Source organism: Dermacentor silvarum, chromosome 7 (assembly GCF_013339745.2).
Source record: "Dermacentor silvarum isolate Dsil-2018 chromosome 7, BIME_Dsil_1.4, whole genome shotgun sequence".
NCBI classification, from domain to species: domain Eukaryota; kingdom Metazoa; phylum Arthropoda; class Arachnida; order Ixodida; family Ixodidae; genus Dermacentor; species Dermacentor silvarum.
The window spans coordinates 53,191,325-53,212,435 of record NC_051160.1 but is presented as its reverse complement, the minus strand read 5'-3'; the positions used below and the strand labels follow the sequence as shown (position 1 = coordinate 53,212,435).

The 21,111-nt window shown below is 46.9% G+C and overlaps 1 protein-coding gene across 1 annotated transcript in view; it reads right to left on the bottom strand.

Annotated features, from left to right (window-relative positions):
• LOC125947116 (uncharacterized) overlaps positions 1–14,526 on the bottom strand; it is a 56,277-nt gene extending 41,751 nt beyond the window's left edge. The window contains exons 1-5 of the mRNA XM_049671476.1: positions 14,411–14,526; positions 12,927–12,982; positions 11,292–11,537; positions 8,357–8,497; positions 4,631–4,741 (exon numbers count right to left, since the gene is read on the bottom strand). Of these exons, the coding sequence (XP_049527433.1) occupies positions 4,631–4,741; positions 8,357–8,497; positions 11,292–11,537; positions 12,927–12,982; positions 14,411–14,448 (592 nt within the window). The 5' untranslated portion in view covers positions 14,449–14,526. The remainder of the gene's footprint in view (positions 1–4,630; positions 4,742–8,356; positions 8,498–11,291; positions 11,538–12,926; positions 12,983–14,410) is intronic.
• Positions 14,527–21,111: the final 6,585 nt, after the last annotated feature.

Here is a 21,111-nt window from a genome sequence, read left to right as displayed (position 1 = left end):
CATACCATGTCACGTATATATCGTCGTCTAAAACTATGTGAGTTCAAAATTAGCGCTTCGTGTGTCTTGTTCCCTTTTTTTGCGTCCATGTCTTAAACAATTTGACATTGCTGAAACATTTACAAGCGGTAAAAGTTCATATTTAGATTAACTCAGCGCGTTAATGCCCCCGTAGCGGACCGTCTTCACAAACTTATTTCATTGCATATTCGTAATACTAACTCAATTTTGTATCACCTGAAACAGACTATTGAAGTACCGGGCACAATGAAGTAAATGTGAAATGGGTTAAACATACGTTTATACAAAGTATTGTTCCATACTGCAAGCAATGGAACCACAAATGAAAGAACTAATGCGGTATTGGCTAGGTCAGTGGAAGGTTTTGCATTCATACAACAAATCGTCGAAATGTCGCAAGTGCCCCAGATGCGCATCTTGGGCGTTTGCACCCTCCTTTAACCCCGAACTTTGCTCATCTCGAAGAAAGTTGCTTTCTGGGGACACGAAAAAAAAATCCCCGAGAAATAGGTTGGTCGCGCAGCTCTTAGTGAGCCGACGAACAATAATTCTCTGGGAAAACGGCTTTGTGAAAGCGAGATTCAATTGTTCGGCTAGAGTTGCTTCCCGTTTCATATTTCATTGCAGACGAGTGTGCATTCGGCCGGGATCGAACCAGAGACACCTCGAGCTCAACAGCAGAGCACCTTTGTCAAGCAACTGTGGTGGGTCAGCATTACATTTTTGCACGTCTGGAACAGGCTAAGGGCTCCTCAAACAATGTGCTTCACTCTTGCATTATGATTGATCGTATGAGTGTTAACATGTTAATTAGTGTAGTATTAGAAATAACTTTTTAACTGTTATACTTCGAGTAATAATTATGTTTGTCTCTGTGGCAAAAGCAGCCCAGAGGAAATCGTTTAACGATCGCACATTTCCTATACTTAAGGAATTTCGAATGCCGTTTTCTGAAACCCCCTGCATGAGCGCCTAGCCCTTGAAAGCTATCGCAGCGCAAAAAGCGAGCAATACGGGACAAATGCAAATTAAGTAACGAGTAGTGTTGAATAGTATTCACCTAATTAGACAATGAAAGGAAAAAAAATCGTCACCCGCTCGAAAACAGCACGAAGCTACAAAGGAATATGTGTTATAAGAGTTTCTCAGAAAAAAAAAATAAACGCCTTCGTAGCGGAAAAAGAAATCGTACTGATCCGAGTTATGCCAGACATTAATTCATCCTCACCTGCCAAGCTTTCCTTCTGAGAAACCCGTATAGATTTCCTTTATATCTGCGTGCTACATTTGGGTGGATCACAATTTTCCTTTTCATAAACTTTGCTCAACCTTGCGTGCTTCCGCAGAAATTATTTACCATAATCCCCCCCCCCCCCCCCCCCCAATGCTTTCTCTAAGCAGTTATATGCTTGTTTTCACTGTTTTCAAAAAAATAAAAATAAAAAACTTGGCCACTCACACAAAGTTTATACTTTGTGGAAATGTGAGAATTATTTCTGCAAATTTTGAAACGTGGGCGCCAATTAGAGGTTGAATGCAAATTGCTAAATGCACATTTTGGCCTGTTGAGAGACGCTTATAAAGTTTCCCCGCTTCCCTGGGAGGACCAATGACGGCAGAGATTTCATATGTTGAGGGAAATGGGGGCCCCTGTGTGGGTTACGTACGTAAGTTACTTAAGTTTTAAATGTGTAGTATAATTCTGGGCATTGAAATAATTACTGAATACTCATCTTTTCACAATTTTTATGCGTTACACGAGGCGTGTAGTTCGTTCTCCCGGTCTCCTCGGTGAACTATGTGAGGCATGTTGGTTATAGTTGGTTGAGATGAAAAGCATGTTATGAGTGACATGCAATATATGTTTAATCTGCCTAAACTAGTTACCACATTTGTAGAAAATTACTTATTAAAGCGTCCCAGAGTCTTACTGCCGTTATCCGAAATCTTTCCGAGAGCCATAAAACGGCTGTAGAATACACCGAGTGTAAAGTATAGCGAAACTTCCACGTTCCTGGCCTAATTATAAGCGTTGCAAATAGTTAGGGAACCCCTGTTTTCCCCTCTTCTTTTCATTCGTTATACGAGGCTCATAGTTGGTTTCCCTGGTGACCTCTGTGAACTAAACAAGGAGCCTTGTTTATATTGGCTAAAATTCGAATATTTACCCTTACCATGGTAAATTACGTTACGGGTGATGTGCAGTCGAGGTTCAGTGTATGTGGGTTAATTCCTGTCTTTGCAACAATTTACATATTCAAGCGCTGTGGAGCGTTATGAGTGTTTTACAAGCTGCGCAAAATTTAGCCCCACCGCCTTGGCGTAACTACAAACGCCACATAAACTAAATTTAGTGAACTTGAATGGAACGCTACGGTAAATTTGTGTGCGAAGTGAAATTGCTGTGTAATATATACAGCTTTTGTAAAAAAAATACTTTTAAGTGCTCGAAGGCGTTATTTGGCCATATTACGCTATGTTTCGATCCTTGTGTCCAGAGGAAATTCTACGTTACAAGTTTGTATTGCGAGAAAAAAAAATGGAACACGTTATCGGTTATGTGTAAGCAAACTTCTACGTGTTTGTATTAATTGCGGCCTTTGCTATAAATTACCTATATAGGCGCTCAGGAGCGTTATAAATGTGTTTTACAAGCGGCATAGAATTTAACCGGTCGCCCTAGGAGTACGTTAAACGCCACCGAGATCGAAATTATCGAAGATGGTGGGGACGCAATGGCGAATCTCTGCGCGAACTTGAATGGGTATGTGTCGAACAATGCTCTTGCAAAACAATTCTTAAACCTATGTTTGAACGTGGCACCATCCTGAAGCCCAGAGTGCATTTTGTGTCACAGATGTTTTTCAGCACTATAGCAACCATCAATAGTTGTCACTGCAATGACGAGAAATTGCATGCTTACTTTCTGTCAAGGCTTTGCTGTTCAAGCCCAGTGTCCAATGTATTGGACATCGCAAAATGCATAAACCGTGCAAGAGGACGATTGCAATCACCGCCAGGATATTAGCTTCTGCATGTTCCTTCAATCATCGCGAACACTAAAAAAAACTTAAGAACACATTGCTGCGACAAAAAGTACCCATAATTTCGCTTGCTCATGCGATGAGTGCTGTAAAAGAAGCTCGCACAGAATTCCGCCATCTTGAAAGCTGCTGCTTTGGCAGGAAACAAGCGCACAGCAATCATACTCACCACATGGCAGCAGACGCCCCAGAAAAAAAAAAGAAAAAAAAATATGTTTCCCATGGTCAGTGGTGTTTCTCTGGCCGCTGCGGCCATCTTTCTGATGTCCAATATATTGGACGAAAGCTCTAATGCTGGGACTCAGTAGGCTATACGACCGTGATCCGCTATGTTTCTGGTTTACCAATGTCTCGAGAGAACGTTACGTTACGTGAACTTTACATCTGATGTTAAAGGGAGTCATGTTATCGCAGAACTATAAGCGAATTTATGGGTACTTTTTTGTATGCGGCATTGTGATCTTAAGTATTTTTTAGTGCTCGCGATGATTGAAGTAACATGGCGAAGCTAATATCCTAGCGGTGATTGCAATGATCCTCTTGCACGCTTTATTTTGTGACGGAACTTCAACGATTCTTGCCTAAATATAAGGGCTGTAAATAATTGTTGAACCCACCTGTTTTCCTTATTTTTATGCCTAATACAAGGTTCGTACTAGGTTTTCCCGGTGTCCTCGGCGAGCTAAACAAGGCACATTGCCCGAAATTAGGGCCAGGTTATGGGTAATGTGTAGATACGGTTGAAAGGTTGTGGACTGATTACGTTTTTAGCAGTAAATTAAGCATGCAAGTGATGCGGAGTATCTTACGAACAACGCAGAATTTAGCCCACTGCCTTGGGATAACTACAAACGCAACAAGAACAAATGTAGCGAAATTGTGTGGAACATTAGGACAAAAGTTCTTGCGAAATAAAATATATATGTCGATAAATTACTGTCTATGTAAATAATTTTTCAACAAGTGCTGGAAAAAGTTTAATGTAGGCAATGTTTCAACGAGGCCAGTCTGGCCTAGTCATATGCGGGCAATATTTTAAAATATGTGGTTTAATCACAGGCAACTTAAATTCTTAATACAAACTGCTTGATGGAAACCGCTTCACTAGAAATCGGGTTACTGTGAGCCCTTGCTCACAGCAAGCTTGTCAGCAAGGGCTCACAATTAAGCTTGCTGTTATTTATTCGGATAGTTCACACACAAAAAAACAAGTAAACAAGTACATGTTTTCCACAGCACATTTGTAGGCTCCAAAGTATATAGCAAGATATAGCAAGTGTCCAGGCTTCCCCCTGCTTTACGGTGCGCACAGGTTAATGAAATGCGCAGCAGCTGGTTGCTTGCAACAACAAACAGATTACATATTAGAGAATATCCGTCCTGTATGTGCTCTCCTTCACAGCGGGCTGCGATATGCGATGATATTTTTGTGCACTTTGTAGGCGCATGCATTTGTCGCATGCGCTTTTGCAGGCTGCAAGAATAGGCTTGAGTCGAGACTTTCGCTGTGAACAAGGCCTAGACTCCCCCCCCCCCCCCCCCCCCCCCCCCCCCGTGTCACTCACGCGTTGCGCTGACGCTGTCCCAGGCGTTGTCGACCACCTCCCAGAAGAAGAAGAGTGAGGTGGACACGAGCGCTTCACCAGCCAGCACTGTCTCCATGATGCGGGCCTTGACTGCCCAGCGTTGCCACATCACAATGCAAAGAGCGCAAAAACAAGTTCTCGTCATGAAAAGAGAGCGGACTTGTACACGTTACAGAAGAAGTAACCGATTACAATTACAATTCTTTATTTCCAAAATGTAATTGGTTAGGGTTGACCAATTACTGTCATATGAAAATAAGTGATCAATGATTAAAAAGTAATTGGCTACATTTACGTTACTTTCCTCGCAACTGTTATCAAAATTGCACAAACACAGTTAGTACAACCAACCTGCATGGCTCTACCATTGCGCCATCTGCAAGTCTTCACGTGTTGTTTACCTTCACTAATAATTGGGGTTCACCACTTTTGTCAGCCATCTTCCGTCATCTTTTTTGTGAGGACATCAGCATCAACATAGAAACCTCGTTAAATGTGCGCGTTGGAGGGAAGGGCGGTGTTCCAACGTACTAACACCGGACGGGAAAGTTTGCAAACAAAGGTTCGGAAACTATCTACTGTCATTGCAAAAAGCGCACTATAAACTCACTGAACATGAGCGGTCGGATGTGGCGGTGCTAGTGCACCGCATAGAAACGCGAAACCATCGCAAGGTGCAGAATGTGATGTCGATAATACAGTCTACGTGATTTTCCATTAACATGAGAATACCGAGCGTTGGTATGACTCGGAGCTTACCACTGTCGTTGAAAAGAAAAGTGTACAGTCATTGCATTCTACCGGTGCTAACATATGGGGCAGAAACTTGGAGGTTAACAAAGAAGCTCGAAAACAAGTTAAGGACCGCGCAAAGAGCGATGGAACGAAAAATGTTAGGCCTAACGTAAAGAGACAAGAAGAGAGCGGTGTGGATCAGAGAACAAACAGGGATAGCCGATATTCTAGTTGACGTTATGAGAAAGAAATGGAGCGGGGCAGGTCATGTAATGCGTAGGCTAGATAACCGGTGCACCATAGAGTTACAGAATGGATACCAAGAGAAGGGAAGCGCAGTCGAGGACGGCGGAAAACTAGATAGGGCTGATGAAGTTATGAAATTTGCAGGCACAAGTTGGAATTCGAAAGGAAAAAAACTTACACAGGCCTCATTATGTATCTGCACGTACTGATCATTGTCTTAAGATTTTAGAATATCGCACCAGAACTAATATTTACGCTAATTCATTTTTTGTTCGTTCCATTAGCGAATGGAATCGCCTGTCAAGTCAGCAAGTGTGCTGTGTCAATGAAGATGTGTTTTTTTAAACACTGTAACCCCTCCTGCTGTAGCGCCTTCGGGCTAAGCCGGCTAATCATTGAATAAAGAAAAAAATAATAATCAGCTAGCGCAAGACAGGGGTAATTAGAGATCGCAGGGAGAGGCCTTCGTCCTGCAGTGGACATAAATATAGGCTGATGATGATGGTGATCATGACTGAGCGTCGGGTCTGCCTGTCTGAACGTGTGTATCCACGAGTCTTCCGCATGGCACAACCGCAGGCGTCCTACTTGAGTTGCCAGCAAATTGAAGTGCGCAAAGCTGCGTTGCCTGTTAGAGCTTGTCTCGTCAATAAAGTTACTGGTTACTTGTAATTGGTTACCCAAGAAAGTAATTGAATTGCTGTCAGCGTTACCGAGTAAAAACGTAATCGATTGGTATAAAAAGCTGCCAACGAATGTAATTGATGACAATCAAATAATTAAATGTAAATCGTTACGTCCAATTTTGCAGTAGAGTGTTTTCTTAAGCTACGAGTCACGTGTTCTCGCACATCTAGGAGCTCTTACAGATACGGCCTTAGGAGGTAGCTTAAGAGTGACCTCGACGTGGTGGCATAGCGATTACGAAGTTCTGCTTTTTAAATTAGAAGGGTTCGGCGCTGGCAATCTCAGGTGCCCAGGTGGCAATAATTATTCCGGAGCGGTCAACTACGCCAGGCCTCAGGGCTCCTCTGCTCATTTCGGATGTTAAAATCAATCAATCAATCAATCAATCAATCAATCAATCAATCAATCAATCAATCAATCAATCAATCAATCAATCAATCAATCAGCGTTTCAGCCTGTTTCATTGCAGAGCAAATGTTGGCCTCTGTACGCACTTGCACACCAGCTACACCTCCCCCCCGAGTACTACACATATCGTGCCAACTGAAGAGTTCGGTCCACCATTAAGGGGAGCACACCGGTGCAGAGCACGTGGGATTTTTTTGTGATCTGGCAAGTGCACAATTGTTCGCCATTGCTGCAGAGGACTTGCGGTTGGTTGCGCTGTCGTGGCTTCTACAGTCCTGTGCTGTGCATTGACATGGCGTCCGCCGCCACTTTTAGCTAGACCGCAAGCAATGTGACAACGGCATATCAGAACAGTCTACCGCACTCCATTTTCTCTGCCATCCTCGACTAGGAGTCTCTTTTTTTGGTACCTATTCTAGCCTTAGAGAATATCTACATTTTACTGGCTCTATGCGAGCATCATACGACTTGCTCTCAAATCTGCTCCAAGCTTCAGCCGGGTTCCGCGCGACGTCTGCGTTTTCACAGGACACTGCTCTACATGCACCGATATGGCCAGCAGCACGTCACAGGTTGCGCTCGACGGGTCACAACTTAGGCGACCGTCGCACACACTTTTGGTTCTCAACTATGCAGCGTGGATATATGCAGCGGGAACCTATGTGCAACAAAAAGAGAAATTAAATAGCGTGCCGAAAAACTCAAGATCCCCCAGAGGCTGCGTTGCTGCATATGCCACGCTGGTAATCTACTGCCACCACCGAGTGGACAAATATCGCGGTGGTTTTATACACACCACTGACATGCTGCAAGCATTAAGAACCAGGGTGCAAATAGATGCTGATTTGCTCAGCGGCCACCTTGTCACTGTTCCAACTGCACCAGCTATTCTAACTATTCTAACATGGTGTTCTATGTAGAAATTTAAAGCGCAAAGACATTGACACACACCGGCACAGTTAAGACAACAAGCACTTGTACCCCTGTTCTCTCCCCTGTGCCGGTGTGAAATTGAGTTCTTAAGGTGGCATTCAACGAGAACTCTAGATCCCTTGACCTGATAAACTGTTGTTTGAACAATCTATATTCGTTATTTCCTTGGCAGGGAGGTTGATTAGTAGAAGTGAGAATGAAGGCCACACTTCACAAGAAAACGGCAGCATCGGTAGCGTCTGTATGACGTCACATATGAATACATTCTCTCGTACTTGAGCCATTGTGGCACGGTGAAAGTTCTCAATACCTGCCGCGCTCATTTTTTGGTTCCTTTACCTTTTAATCACAACGATGTACACTAGTAAAAATTAATCAGGCCCGAGTCAACGCCGTCAAAACCAATGAAGTCATGTCGAATGGTTGTAGGAACTTCCCGGCGGTGTCGCCACTTGTCTTTCGCGCTTTTGCGTCTTTGACGGACCCACGCCTCCTCTCACGGTAAGAGTGGCTCTTTCGGTATCGTAGAAGGGTAATTTATTAATACTATTCAACTTGTCTTTTCCTTTATTGTCCCTTAAAATTTTCAAGTATATGAACTAAACATCCCCGAAGGGAGATTATTACAACGTTCGTACAGAGTGTTGCGCGCATTCATCCGAACGGTTCTTTCATGCGACCCGCCATTGCACTCACACGGCGAGGGCGTGATGACGTCGGAGATGACCATGGGCTCCTGGTACGACATGAGCAGGCTCGAGTAGAACAGGTCCCGCATCGGGCTGTCTATTATCCGCGACGTGTACATCGCTAGCCCGTTCAGCAGGGCCGACAACACTGCGAAGGTGGTTGGGAGGGCACGTTAAACGAAAACAGAGAACGCGGATGCAAGGCAATGTTAAAATCTAAATGAAGCGAAGCTTGTCTGAGTTAGCGATGGTAGCGGCGATTGTGGCTGTTAGTTATTTGGGTCACAAGGAGGAAGACCATGTATAATATGCTTGCGAGGGTATAGAATGTCGATGAGCTGGGTAAGCACACAGAAGTAGGACATTTCAGGCTTCTATACCCGCTGTGTCACAATGTCACAGCCATTTCTGGGTACATTACATCTCACTGGCACCGGACACCTTACTGGTTGGCACATCCATTCTTGGTGATAGGCCAAGGATGGCCAGTTACCCAGTGGCTCAAGCTATCTACTCGGGCACGTACCCGTGCAGTGAGCAATAGCCAGAGGCCCATACAGTATCCCAATTTGTCTACTAGGGGAGGAAACGACTACGAACGCCGAACACCAGAGAAGAGACAAAAAAAAAAAAAAAAGATTCGCTTTAAAGAGCCCCTGATCAAATTTCGGTTATACACTGGAAGCTGTAAAGCGCTGTTTTCAGATGCGTTTTACCGAAAGAATCGGTTTATTGCTGGAGGAGATAGAAGAAATGAACTGTCATGTTATCATGCCGCCAGGAGGCGAAAGTCACTGCCAACGGCGACACTCTCTCCCTCTGCCTCCAGTAGCGTTCCCAAGCGGTGTTCCTTCCCTCTCTTTCTCCCACACCGGAGCCGAGGGACGCACTGTGGCGTAAACCCCACCTCCTTTCTTGTGGCGTTGCGCCTTCCGCATTGAATGATTAATCATGGTGAGTGACAAAGCACGCACGGCCGAGAGGAATGTGTGCGTATGACCATGGCTTTCTGGCTGGGAGCACGCTGTGTTGAGAGTGAGGGAGCGCGGCGTTTGCTTTGAAATGTCAGCTGTTTTAGGGATGCGCAGTGCCGTAATAGCTTGCGGACATGATTGTCTGCGCTTCATGTATACAGGGTGTTTCAGCGAACACTTTCAAAAATTTTAAATGTTGCCTGTGGCAGATAGCACAATTCTAGATCATAAGCTGGTCTACTCGATGAGGCGGACAATACTCGCACAAAAAATTGAAATGTATAATCGACTAATTACCAAAATTTCCAAAATTTTTAACTAGTTACCTTAGGCCTATATTGCAATTTGCAAATTCTAGCCGTGGAGCTTGCAAGGCGGGTCCACTTGAAACGAATTCTCAGGATGACACAAGTTTCAAGATAATTCCGGAACTTTGCGGAAAAAATGCATTGGCGTTCCAATTGCTCTTGTGCGTCAATGCAAACAACGACGTTTTCTTGTGCATTTGTGCATTGCACATGGATTACACTACCTTGCACATTGATTCGCCTGAACTTCGTTCTTATGCCTTTAAAAGGCTTCATGACCTTGCGAACAGATTATTTTCAACAAAGTACTGCCCAATGAAGGCTGATAGAGCGCAATAAACGAAGCCACAAGAAAATCTGCAGCCACAAGCACTAATCAGCCAAATCCATGTACTAACCATCATTTACATGGCGGCTTAATTCATCGCAGTGCCAGATCTAGTTCTCTCTGCTAATTATTGTAAGAAACTACATGGTTGCAAGAGTGCGAGAACTTTACCTACGCGTAGAAAGAACAGAAAGCAATACAGACGGGAAAGAGACAGAGAAGGAAAAAGCTTACATTTGTTACTGCCAAAGTTCGACGCCTGGAATTAGGCGGTGCAGGGTAGGACGAGCTGTCATGCGCAAATTGTAGGCGTGTTAGCGTTTTAAATTCAAGTACTCTGAGGGAAGGAGTTGACACAGGGTGAACACACCTACCGTCGTTCCGTTTTTTAATGCGGATGGCATTCGCGGCATTGGCAGACCAGTTTTTGTTACGGCTACCTAACCGTCTCACCAAAAACGTAGGCCGATCAGAGATGGCGGTCAGAAAATGTCGGCCGATCCCGAAATTTGTGCAGTCTAAAATGTGGGCCGTTCAGGTGGGTGTATGTGCGGCACTGGTTATGCGCCGATCTTCAGTAAACCTCTTTGACGCCAAATGGAGACACGGTGTATGTGCCACTGCGCATGCGCGCACTACACGGCGGCGCCGCCAGAAGGCGCAGCATGTCCAAAGGGCAGCGGGAGAGAGTAGCGCCTGCTGCACTACACGCCTCATTCACGAGACGTTTCGGCTATTTGCTTACTGTGATAGTCATCGTAGATGAGTTCTTCCTAAAATTTGTTTACTACTTTTATTCTTTGACGGTAGCACACTTTTATTTTGTCCTTTTTAATATTATTATATAGACCAGAAAGATTTTTCTTATACATATATAATGCAGGGCATCTTCCGGTCACACTGTATTTGAAGTAGCCGATTTCACCGGCGTACCGGAAATAGTCTTCGGGCGTGAATGGAAGAATTGCCACTTCTGAACCTCCGATGCCCGTTTTTAAGCACGCGTAATATTCCGAAAATACATTGCTTCCCAGGAGGATGCCTGGCTAAACAAGTATTTATGCCGATTCTTTTTTTAGATATGGCAAAGAAAATAAAACAAGGTGTTCTTACAAGCATCGAAGTGACACGTGCGCTGCCATTGGAATTACAACTTTTACCCTATAGCTCATACACTAGGCCTGTAATATGCTAACACGTGGACGGTCATGGCAGCGGCTGTTGCCCTCCGTAAACAAATGTTTCAAAGGCAGTACTTTCGACAGGCATGCAGTACTAACTGCCTCCTGAAAGGGACGCGCGCAGTGCTTGCCACATCAGGTCGTCACTCACGCAGTCCGGCGGTGCCCAGCGTGAGGCACGTGACGGCGCAGCTGCACAGCACGTGGTAGGGCATCTGTATGGTCACGGTGTAGGTGACGGCCGGCACGTACATGCTGGCGTACACCGGAATGCTGCTCGCCTCGGCGCCCTGACCCGTGGCGTCGGGACCCACGAGCAGGCCCAGCAGCAGGCCGCACGCCACGCTCACGGTGATCTTGGGCAGGCGCCACATCAGGCTCACCATGCGGCTCACGCCTGCGAGGCGGGCGACGCCGCGTTACTTAAAGGGACACTTATAAACAGGACAGGAAATAAACGCGCGTTGTGCTGTAGGGTAGTAAATCACGCTTCTACATTCCATCGTAAAATTTCGCATGACAAATACGCCCCTTATAAAATGGGCTCATATGAACAAATGTTGCTTATGTGTGTCCTTATGTGATCATATCGAATTATTAGAGATGTGACACCTGTGTCACACAAAATTAGTTCATATATAGTGCAATAAAAATATTTAAAAAAGCCACTTTTAATGCGAAAAGAAGCTTGATGAGTCAGAAAAGGCGCAAGAACGAAAGGCAGTTGGTGACGCGGCCTTAAGTTCCTGCAACAGTTTTTCGTGACGTCATGAATTTTAGCGGCGTCTCCTCGGGCCTTGTCAGTTCTTTATTGGTGGAGACAGATTACATCGCATTCTAAAGGAGCCGAAGAGAAAATAGCAACTTTAAAGAACTTTGACTGCGTCACAATGGCCAAAAAAAAAAGTACTTTGAAATCCGTGAAATCACACCGACATATCGGGCGGGAGTATCGGCGCTAAAAAAAAAATATACGTGGAACTTTGATCTTAACTTTCTCTTCAATAAGCAACCTCTCACCGCGAAATTATCCAAAATGAAGTTTGAAATGAATCACTAGAAAGTACTTTAGCGTTTATGTTTGGTGCGCCCCTTTTTAGACGGAAGTAATGAGAGTCCGCGTACTTATGGTTTGCGAAACAACAGCGCAGCACACGAATGCGGTCAGGAAACAACACGGAAAGCGTGCTGACCCTGAACTCTCTGGCGAAGCAAGTGCGAGATTACAGGACAGACATTAAAGACAAGACACGGCGCTGAATAGCTAGCCGAAGTTCCTACTGAGCTCTGGGTCCTGTACCACGTAAGAGAAGAATAAATCGAGCGGTATTAATAAATCACCAGCAAATAAATGAAATGAAATTTAAATTAATTAAATTCCGGGATTTCGCGTGCGCCACGTACGCGATCAGATTATGACGGACGCCGTTGTGGCGGTCTCCGGAATAATTTCAACCACCTGGGGTTCTTTAACGTGCGCCCAATGCACTGTATATATACGGGCGTTTCCTTAGATTCCCCCCCCCCTCCCCCTATCAAAATGCCACCGGCATCGAACCCGCGACCTCGTGCTTAACAACGTAGCCACAGCCGAGAGTAGGCTTTACAAACCGCGAAGGTGTAGCAAGAAAGACGGCAGCAAGAAATGCAGTACCAGCTCGTGCACATCCTGCCTTGTTTCCACGTATATGACGACGCCCAACGTCATATGTGCGGGTGAAACGAGATGTGTTCAACTTGCATAACTTCGCATAGTGCCATATTGTGGCTAAAATAGCGCACTCACTTGCAGCGATGACGATGGCACAGATCACGAGCAGCTTCACTTCGTAGTCAGTCGGCCTACAAGGCAGAAAAAAGAAAACTGAATTGCCGCTGGAAGACACCACATCGTGCGATAGGTTCACCACTTGATCGTTTTTGATGCGCACTGCTTCTTAGTTGAAGTCTAACAAAAAAGAAAAAGAAAAAGACGCAGTTTCGCCCGAGAGGCGAAGCATCGATTGCGATACCAAATTATTACACAGCTACACGAAGTAAGGGTAGTATTTTTATCGGCCATATAACCTTGTAAACATTAGCCTACTAACTAAATTAACAAGCATTGTGTCACGCGTGCACACTCGAACATGAACACTTCTCACTCGATGAGCTCGGACACTCGCTGTCAAAACGCTGGCGTGAGGAAGCGCGTCTGCAGCATCGAGTGAATTGACCTTTGTGCTACATCTCGCTTCAACGCGAACCAAGCGGCGAGAACACAGCGCACACGAAACTATCAGCTCTCAGCGGCTCACCTACACTCTGTCCCCAATCGCAGAAAGCTTTCAAGATGCGGCAGCGCGGGCTCTATCTTAAGCGGTAGAAGGCCCTCCCCGGTGTCCTGTGCGCGATGGAAGACGGCGCTTCCTGCCCGCATTCCACCATTGCGCGCGCGAGGTCTAGCCGCCGTGCTCGGCTCACCTTCGCATGCTACACTCGCACACACAGCATATGGCGTGCGGCCACGATGTTATCGCACTTGGACTTTATACGGAACATCACGCCGACGGCGACGACGACGGCGGAAATGCGCCTGGAGTGTCCATATGATTGCTATCGCAATAATACGTGGCTCCGCGAGTTGTCATCAGAATCGTCATAACTCTGGAAACTTTCTACATGTATAAGTCGGCTGTCAGCCTATATACGGGCGTTTTCAAGCACTGACACGTCGAGCTTCAGGCGATGGACATCTTGAAATCGGCGTATTCATAGAATGGTTCGATTAAAGATTGTGCAATGTACATTGTAAAATATATGTTAGAAATAGCTGAGATTGCCAAAAACAACAGTATAGGCGCCTGGCTTCATATGCACGGACAAAAAATATATTCTCGGCATAGCCTTACCTCACGCTATTTTTTGTTTTGGGTGAGTCTATTCTCCCGGCAGAATTTATCCCGACGCTCACCTCCTATTGGCGCTCGGAAGTCGCATGACAAACTGCCGGGGAAAAACGGCCTGCAGGTGCGCCCTAACATAACCTAACATAACCTAATTTCACCTAATCTAACCTAACCTAACATAACCTAACATAACGTACCCTAACCTTCCAAGAGCCAATAGGAGGTGAGTGCCGGCAGAAATTCGTTGCAGAAGTTCTCCCGGCTGCCGGGAGAATAGCCACTGCCTTTGGCTTTTGTTTTTGCCTGAGTGCTACGCGCTTGAAGGGTTAGCTGGCGACGAAGAAACGGCCAGGAGCCCAGGCGGACTGCCCGGCATACTTACATGGCGACTAAACTTTTGGACGAGTCTTGCAGATTCATTCGCAGAGCACAGTAGAAGGGAGGCGCCCAAGCGGCGAACGTTCGCGACCGACCTCGGCAAGCGGCAGTCCTTCGTCTTCCCAGCGGTCACTGTAGCGCGTGGCAGCTCGCGCCCGTGGGGTCGTCTTCCTCCTCCGTAGCCACCTCGGGCCGAGCGCGTTCAAGACGAGAGAGCGTGTATTAGAACATATATGTGCGAACGAACATATATCACCTCCTGCAATTTTCAAATCTGAGCTGGAAGTCGGACAAAAAAGAAATGTGCATATCGAACGCGCATGTTGGAATTTATGTGAAGCGAAGCCTTCGTGAAGTGGTAAATTAAACGTTGCATATTAAGCAAATACGATGCGCACAATCCGACTTTTTTTTTTCATGCTCCTGTGCTGCCCTCTGCCGCACGCTGCTGGAAAGGTTTTGGAAGTGTGCCGGGGATTTCGCCGGTTGATTTGTGCACCTGCGTCCATGTTGAGTGCGCGTCGGTTGTGCGTTTCGTGGATCGCGAATAATTATTCATGGCTTCGCCGGGCAGCATGTCATTCCTGGACGCAATGTGGCACTCACCGACTACTGGGTGAGCAGGCCTGGGTGCACTGTTGTGCAAACAGTGCGGCCGATAGAGGCACACTGAGTTCCGTCTGCCGACGCGGCTGCCTTGGAGTTTATTGTCGCTGATTTCTGCACTTTGAGCTCGCTTTTTGTAATTTTTTACACATTCTTTGGACATTTAGCATATTCAAGAAGTCTTCGAGCGCAGCCTTCCACGCCGGATTTATCAAGACTGTGTACTTGTATACATCGACATCTACAGCGACAGCCACAGATCGCTGTTAGCGTTAAATATTCGAGCGTAGGTACATCGCTGAAATGAAATAGTGTTAAAATGTAGCAAAACATACATATCTGCGCATGTGCGCCGTGTTCGACCCTTTAGACGAGTCAATACATAGTTTGCACGTGACGTCATATCCGCCGCCTGCCCCGACCGCCCGCCATCGCTAGGCACCTCACTACCAGCCGCTGGCCCGCTGCGTTTGTGTTCGGCGTTCGCTTCTACGTGTCAGCGCCGCATGTTTGCTGTCGTGAAAGCTTTGCGATGGCAAAAGTCAGGAGCCCTGAATTTTGCCCTTCCTACATGGACGAGCTTGTAGGGCCGACGCGGACTCGCTACAAAGAAAAGGTCGGAATGTGCGACGGCGTGGACCCATACTATAGCTGCACGTTGGCGTGGATACCAGTTCAGACCTCGAGGTGCTCCCGGCCACGACGTACGTGGATATTATTAATTATCTTGTCCCGTCCACGAGCTACGTCACGCTAAATGAAATAAAGGCTTACAAATCGCTGAAGGCGCACAATTACTTCACGAGCGGTTGGGTGAGGAAGGTTGCAGCGAATCGCCTGTCATCGGGTCTTACCATCGTCCTCGGCGAGGTGAGTCAATGAAAGCATATGTTCCTTGGCGTGCGGCAGAGAAAACTATATCAGTATTATTTGCGCTGCTTCATTCAGGGACGGCTTTATTGACACAAAGGTTCACCTATATGCACTTTTCCCCGAGCTTCAAAACGTGTGTTCGCTTCTTTCTACGAGGTTTGGTTTACAGTTCGGTGCATGTTCGTGCATGTGAATTTTGTTGCGTTAAATAGAAGTAGCCCATTATATTGAAAGCATGCAGACATTCAAATATTGCATAGCATATCGCAAAGCGAAGCACACGTACCAAGAAATGACGATGCGACGCATTTTGCAGGCCGTTAAAAAAACTAAATTGGGGTTTTCCGTGCTAAAATCACGATCTAATTATGGAACACGTGGCAGTGGAGGCTTCCGGGATAATTTTGACCACCCGGAGTTCTTTAACGTGCACTACAACACAAGTACACGGGCGTTTTTCAGAGCGGTAAAAGCGACCATGCGTGTGCAAGCAGGCGGTCACCAACCAGTACGGGGGCTTTCGCTGCCTCCCTTTTACGATCATGCGTGATGTGCAGTGTTTTGGCGTGTTATATACTCACCCGAAACAAAGTGACACGCACGTTGTTCAGGTCCTTCCGATTTATCCGGGAAAGCCACAGGCACCGACGTTTCTCCGACAGCATTCTTGCGCGTTCGCACTGCCATGTTATTACTTTTGGTGCATACCTACGCCCGGTTCTAGCTCGGCTTCGCGACAGTGATACTTCTTGTGCGGCAACCGAAAATCGCGCAGATTGGCATGATCACGACGCGAGAAGGAACTTCGGATCAACAACGCGTCAGCGCGCGCAGCCTGCACCAGCACGCTTCCGCAGGCGCGCAGGTGCCTAAAGATGGCGGACAGGCTGGCGGACCGGTGCGGAAGTGACGCACGTGCAAACTATGTATATGAGCGGCCGAACTACTTAAACAACAGCAATTGACTGTGATCCAGATACGTATATTACGGGCTGTTCATTTATTACTGATTCTCGCTTTTATTTAACTTCATCATAATTACAGTTTGCATTATTAAGAAATCTGTGCTCGCATAAGCGCTCATTTATAGGTCGTGTTGTTCTCTCGCGAAAACGCGGATGCCATATTCGCAGCTGAGCATACACAACCGTCTCGGTTGTGTATGCTGCTTTACCGAATGCACCGTCTCTTGTTACCCCTTGGACATAGAGGTAAGCAGTACATTACTGGAATTGAGAAATGTGTGTTGAATACACAGCCGCGTCTCACCGGTCACAGTGGTTTGATTGAATGAAACATGGTTTATTAAGTGAAAAAGAAAAGGAAGGCTGCTCACAGAGAGCAACGCAGGGGCTCACGTTCGTCGCACAGAAACTCACACATACCGTCCGTCGAACACGCACACAGTATCTCACGCTCACACTCGCATAGCCTCGTCCTCGCCCGATCGAACGCGCACTCTGGCACTGAAATCTCACAACACAATAGACGCGTCCCGGCCGCAGATCGTGGCGTACAAGGTAGGGGGCGCTAGATAGCAGCTTCTGAAATAGCTAACATGTGTCAGCATAAAAACACGGTACAGATCCACCCATCTGCGTAGCGAATGCGACCGGCAGCCAGGTGTTGGCACAGCTAAAGTCCCTAGATTTGCTGCTCTTTTTGAAAGCAAAAAAATATCTAGGGACTTTAGGCACAGCTAGCGCGGTGTCGCCGCTTGCCGCTTACTGTATACGCGCCGTGTGAAGTAAAGAGTCGTCGATTTCAAATCAGTACGGCCAGAAACAAACAATAAAAGCAGTTTCCTTCGCACTAACTAATTACATTTCAGTTCAGGTGCGCCGGTAGCAGGTGCAAGAACTCGACGGCGCCAGGCCTAAATCTTCGCTTAACATGATCAACACTGGCTCACACTTCATGTTCTCAGCATGAGAGGGATGAAGCTTGTGCATTTAAACTCCGTAGGTATCTTTGACTACTTTTGAGCACGATTAATACAATTATATGTACATATTATATGTCGTATGTACAGATGACGACGACGATATGCGCAAAATGCGCTCACAATACACATGTGTATGTTATACGATCATATATGCAAGCGAAGGCGCTGCGGATATATCGCGTTGTCGGTTCGACGGCCGGTGGCGCGGGGTTCGGTCGAACGATGGCCGGCACGCTGATTTTGTCGGTGCCGTTGACGAGAAAGCACACCACAGTACAACTCGAGCTCGTCGGCTGCGTCGTTGTCGGCCTGGTATGATATGATGGTCTCAGCGACCCAGACCAATCGTTGGCGTGAGCGTCTTGTCGGTTTCGTATCGACCCAGTAGTGCCCAGCATTAGGGACGGGGCCGCGCGGCCGCGCGCGCGTCCCTTCGAAAACGTTTCGCGACTAATCCGCTAGGGCAGGGCGCATGCGCCGTCGCACCGTGAAAAAAGGCGGATTGCCAATATTGTCGTCCTATGCAACTTGTAATTTCATGCGATGTTTATGCTTATGCAGCGCCACAGGTAGCAATTTTAAATGTTATGTTCAGGCACTACAGCGTTTACAAGCGGCGTCGAAATGGAAACAGCAGCTAATGCGAATCCATGCTGTGGGACGTTGACGCTGCCATGACACGCATGAGGACGAACGCGATGTTATGTGTTTGTCGAGAGAATAGGGTGAGGAGAGGTGCACGTAAAACGAGGCGAAAGACCGTTGTATAAAGTTGGCTATTATTCGCCTGTCTCATTCTTGCCTCCACCGTGGCCTCCCTCATTATTTTCGCTCCGAAGTTACATCCGCGCTTCAGATTTGAGCTATTTTTGCTTGCGGTTCACCTGATATAACTTTTTTCTAGCCTTAAGAACTATGTATTAACAAGATTCGACTTTTACAAATGCATAAAATCCTTCAACGCTAAGTGTACAGAGGAGCTAGGTACAAAGTGTACATGGCGCCTGACGGGGTTAAACAAAATGCCTTGCGAGAAATTCCAAACCTAGAGTGTGTTTCCGTAGGATTTTTCATGTTAGTTGTACGCTTCTTCTGTGAAGAAGGCTTGTACGTGAAGATGGTTAACCAGTGAAGCTGAAACGTGCAGCCCCGGTGTTTATCACTGGGTTAATCCCGAGGGTTCGTTAAAGTATTTCTCAATTATGAGGTTACACACACGTTAGGCTGCGATGGAGAGAACGTGATGGAGAGAATGTGACGTCATTGATGGTATGCCCGCGGTCCGCCGTTGTCGCTTGTGTTCGATGTCTGGAGTTTGCTCGGCGGCGCGGTTAGCAGCACTCGCCTGCCATTGCCGGTTGCGTTTCTTCGAAATTAAATTGCTTCAAAATTAAATCTGTCCGTTACGGTAAGACAATGAATGGCTCATACCTCCTTAAGCAATGACTCATACGCCCGTATAAACGCGGCTTTCCCCATTACGACGACAGAAGAGAAGTGAAATTCTACGCTGGAATTATGAGCGGCCACGCAGTCAGCTGTGGAAGAAGACGACGACGAACGCGGGAGCAGTGGAACGAGCGCGTGCCGAGCACGAGCACGAGCGCAACACGAGGGGCGCCAACGAGCCAGCTGCGGAAGAAGACGACGACGCTCGAGCCAATGCTGATGATGATAGTTTTCTGTACACAGGCGATTTCGCCTAGCCATATACGATGTTGGCTAGGCATATAAAGCTTCGCTTTAAAAATACTTTCTTTCGCAATGTTTTTTTTTGTCATTGCAGTTGCATTGTAATATTTTTTATGTACCACCTAAGCAATGATATTTTCCAAGCATATAACACAGACACAGTACGCGCTCGGTCACTCACGCGCGGGCCCGGGCCAGGCCTGGGCTTAGAGCCACGGGCCCAGGCTGAGCTCGGGTTTCATACGATGGGCCCACGCCGTGCCCGGGCTGAAAAACCAGGCCGGTGCTGTGCTCTTGTTGGCATAGACTGTCATGTTCTTTCTTAGTCAGTATGACAGACGCAGTGCTGACGCAGTTATCAGACTCATTTTTAACGCAATAAGTTTCGCGCTTCGACCTGAATTTCTCTTCTTTGTGCATTCCTTGTGTATGGTAACAGGACAAATATACTGAACATGAAGCTGAAACTGATGTGCGAGAGGGGAAGACGCTGGCAGGCACCAGACGGCAACCATTGCCCGAAGCTGATACTTTAGCCGCCATGTGTGACCGCAAAGCATAAAAAAAAATAAATACGAGGCTTGTTATGGACAGTTTGCATAGCACGGGACTGTACTCGTGACTCACAGGAAACCACTGTCATGCGTGGTTATTGCACGTATACGCATGCCTTCTTCCTTTTTTTGGAGGAGCCTCCTCCATCATTCTTTTTTGCCCTCTTTCCCCCTGCACAACAGTGCAGAGCGGCAGGCTAGAGTACGTATGCAAGCCACCGTCATACAAGCTCAGGCCGACCTCCCCGTCTTTCCTACAATAAGCTCTCTACTCTCGCTGCTTTCGTGACCATAGTAACAGAAGCGCAGCGACCTTAATATTCCGCTTTCAGAAGGGGCGCTGTTATCTGCGAGCACACAAGCCACTTTTTGACGCATTTGCAAGCAGCGCTTGACCCGCGTTGGCGGTTCAGGTTGTGGCTATAGTGCGGTTTCGGCGCGTATCGACCAGCGTTAAGTAAATGTCAGCTTTATAGTACAGCGTTGGCAGTGTCAGTGCCTACTGTTTTGCGTGCCGTTTGATATTGTTACGTGTGGAAAGACACACACGGAAGAGGCTATTTACAATATATTTACACTGGAACCAAAACCGCCAGGCCGACACCTTGCTCGAGCCAAAAGCCCAGACACACTTCATCGTCTTTCTCGCGGCGGCTCGTCTCTTTAGCATCTCTAGATGGTATCGTAATACTACCCCCCGGCGGCGAAAGCACCGTCACGGTGCAGTTAAATATCTAAGGCGCTTGGAGAGGTGTAGGGTTTGAGTCGGGCGACGTGGACAATATCACTGGTTGTCCCAGCGGAGGACGTAGTGGGCGTGGCTAGAACGATTTCATATGTGACATCGGTCACTTGGCGGAGCACGCGATATGGGCCTGTGTAACAGGAGAGCAGTTTTTCACAAAGGCCCACTTTACGCGATGGTGACCAAAGCAACACAAGGGTGCCGGGCGCAAAACGCACATCACGGTGACGGAGGTCGTAGCGTTGCTTCTGTTTGTCTTGGGACACTTCCAGACGAGCACGCGCAAGTTG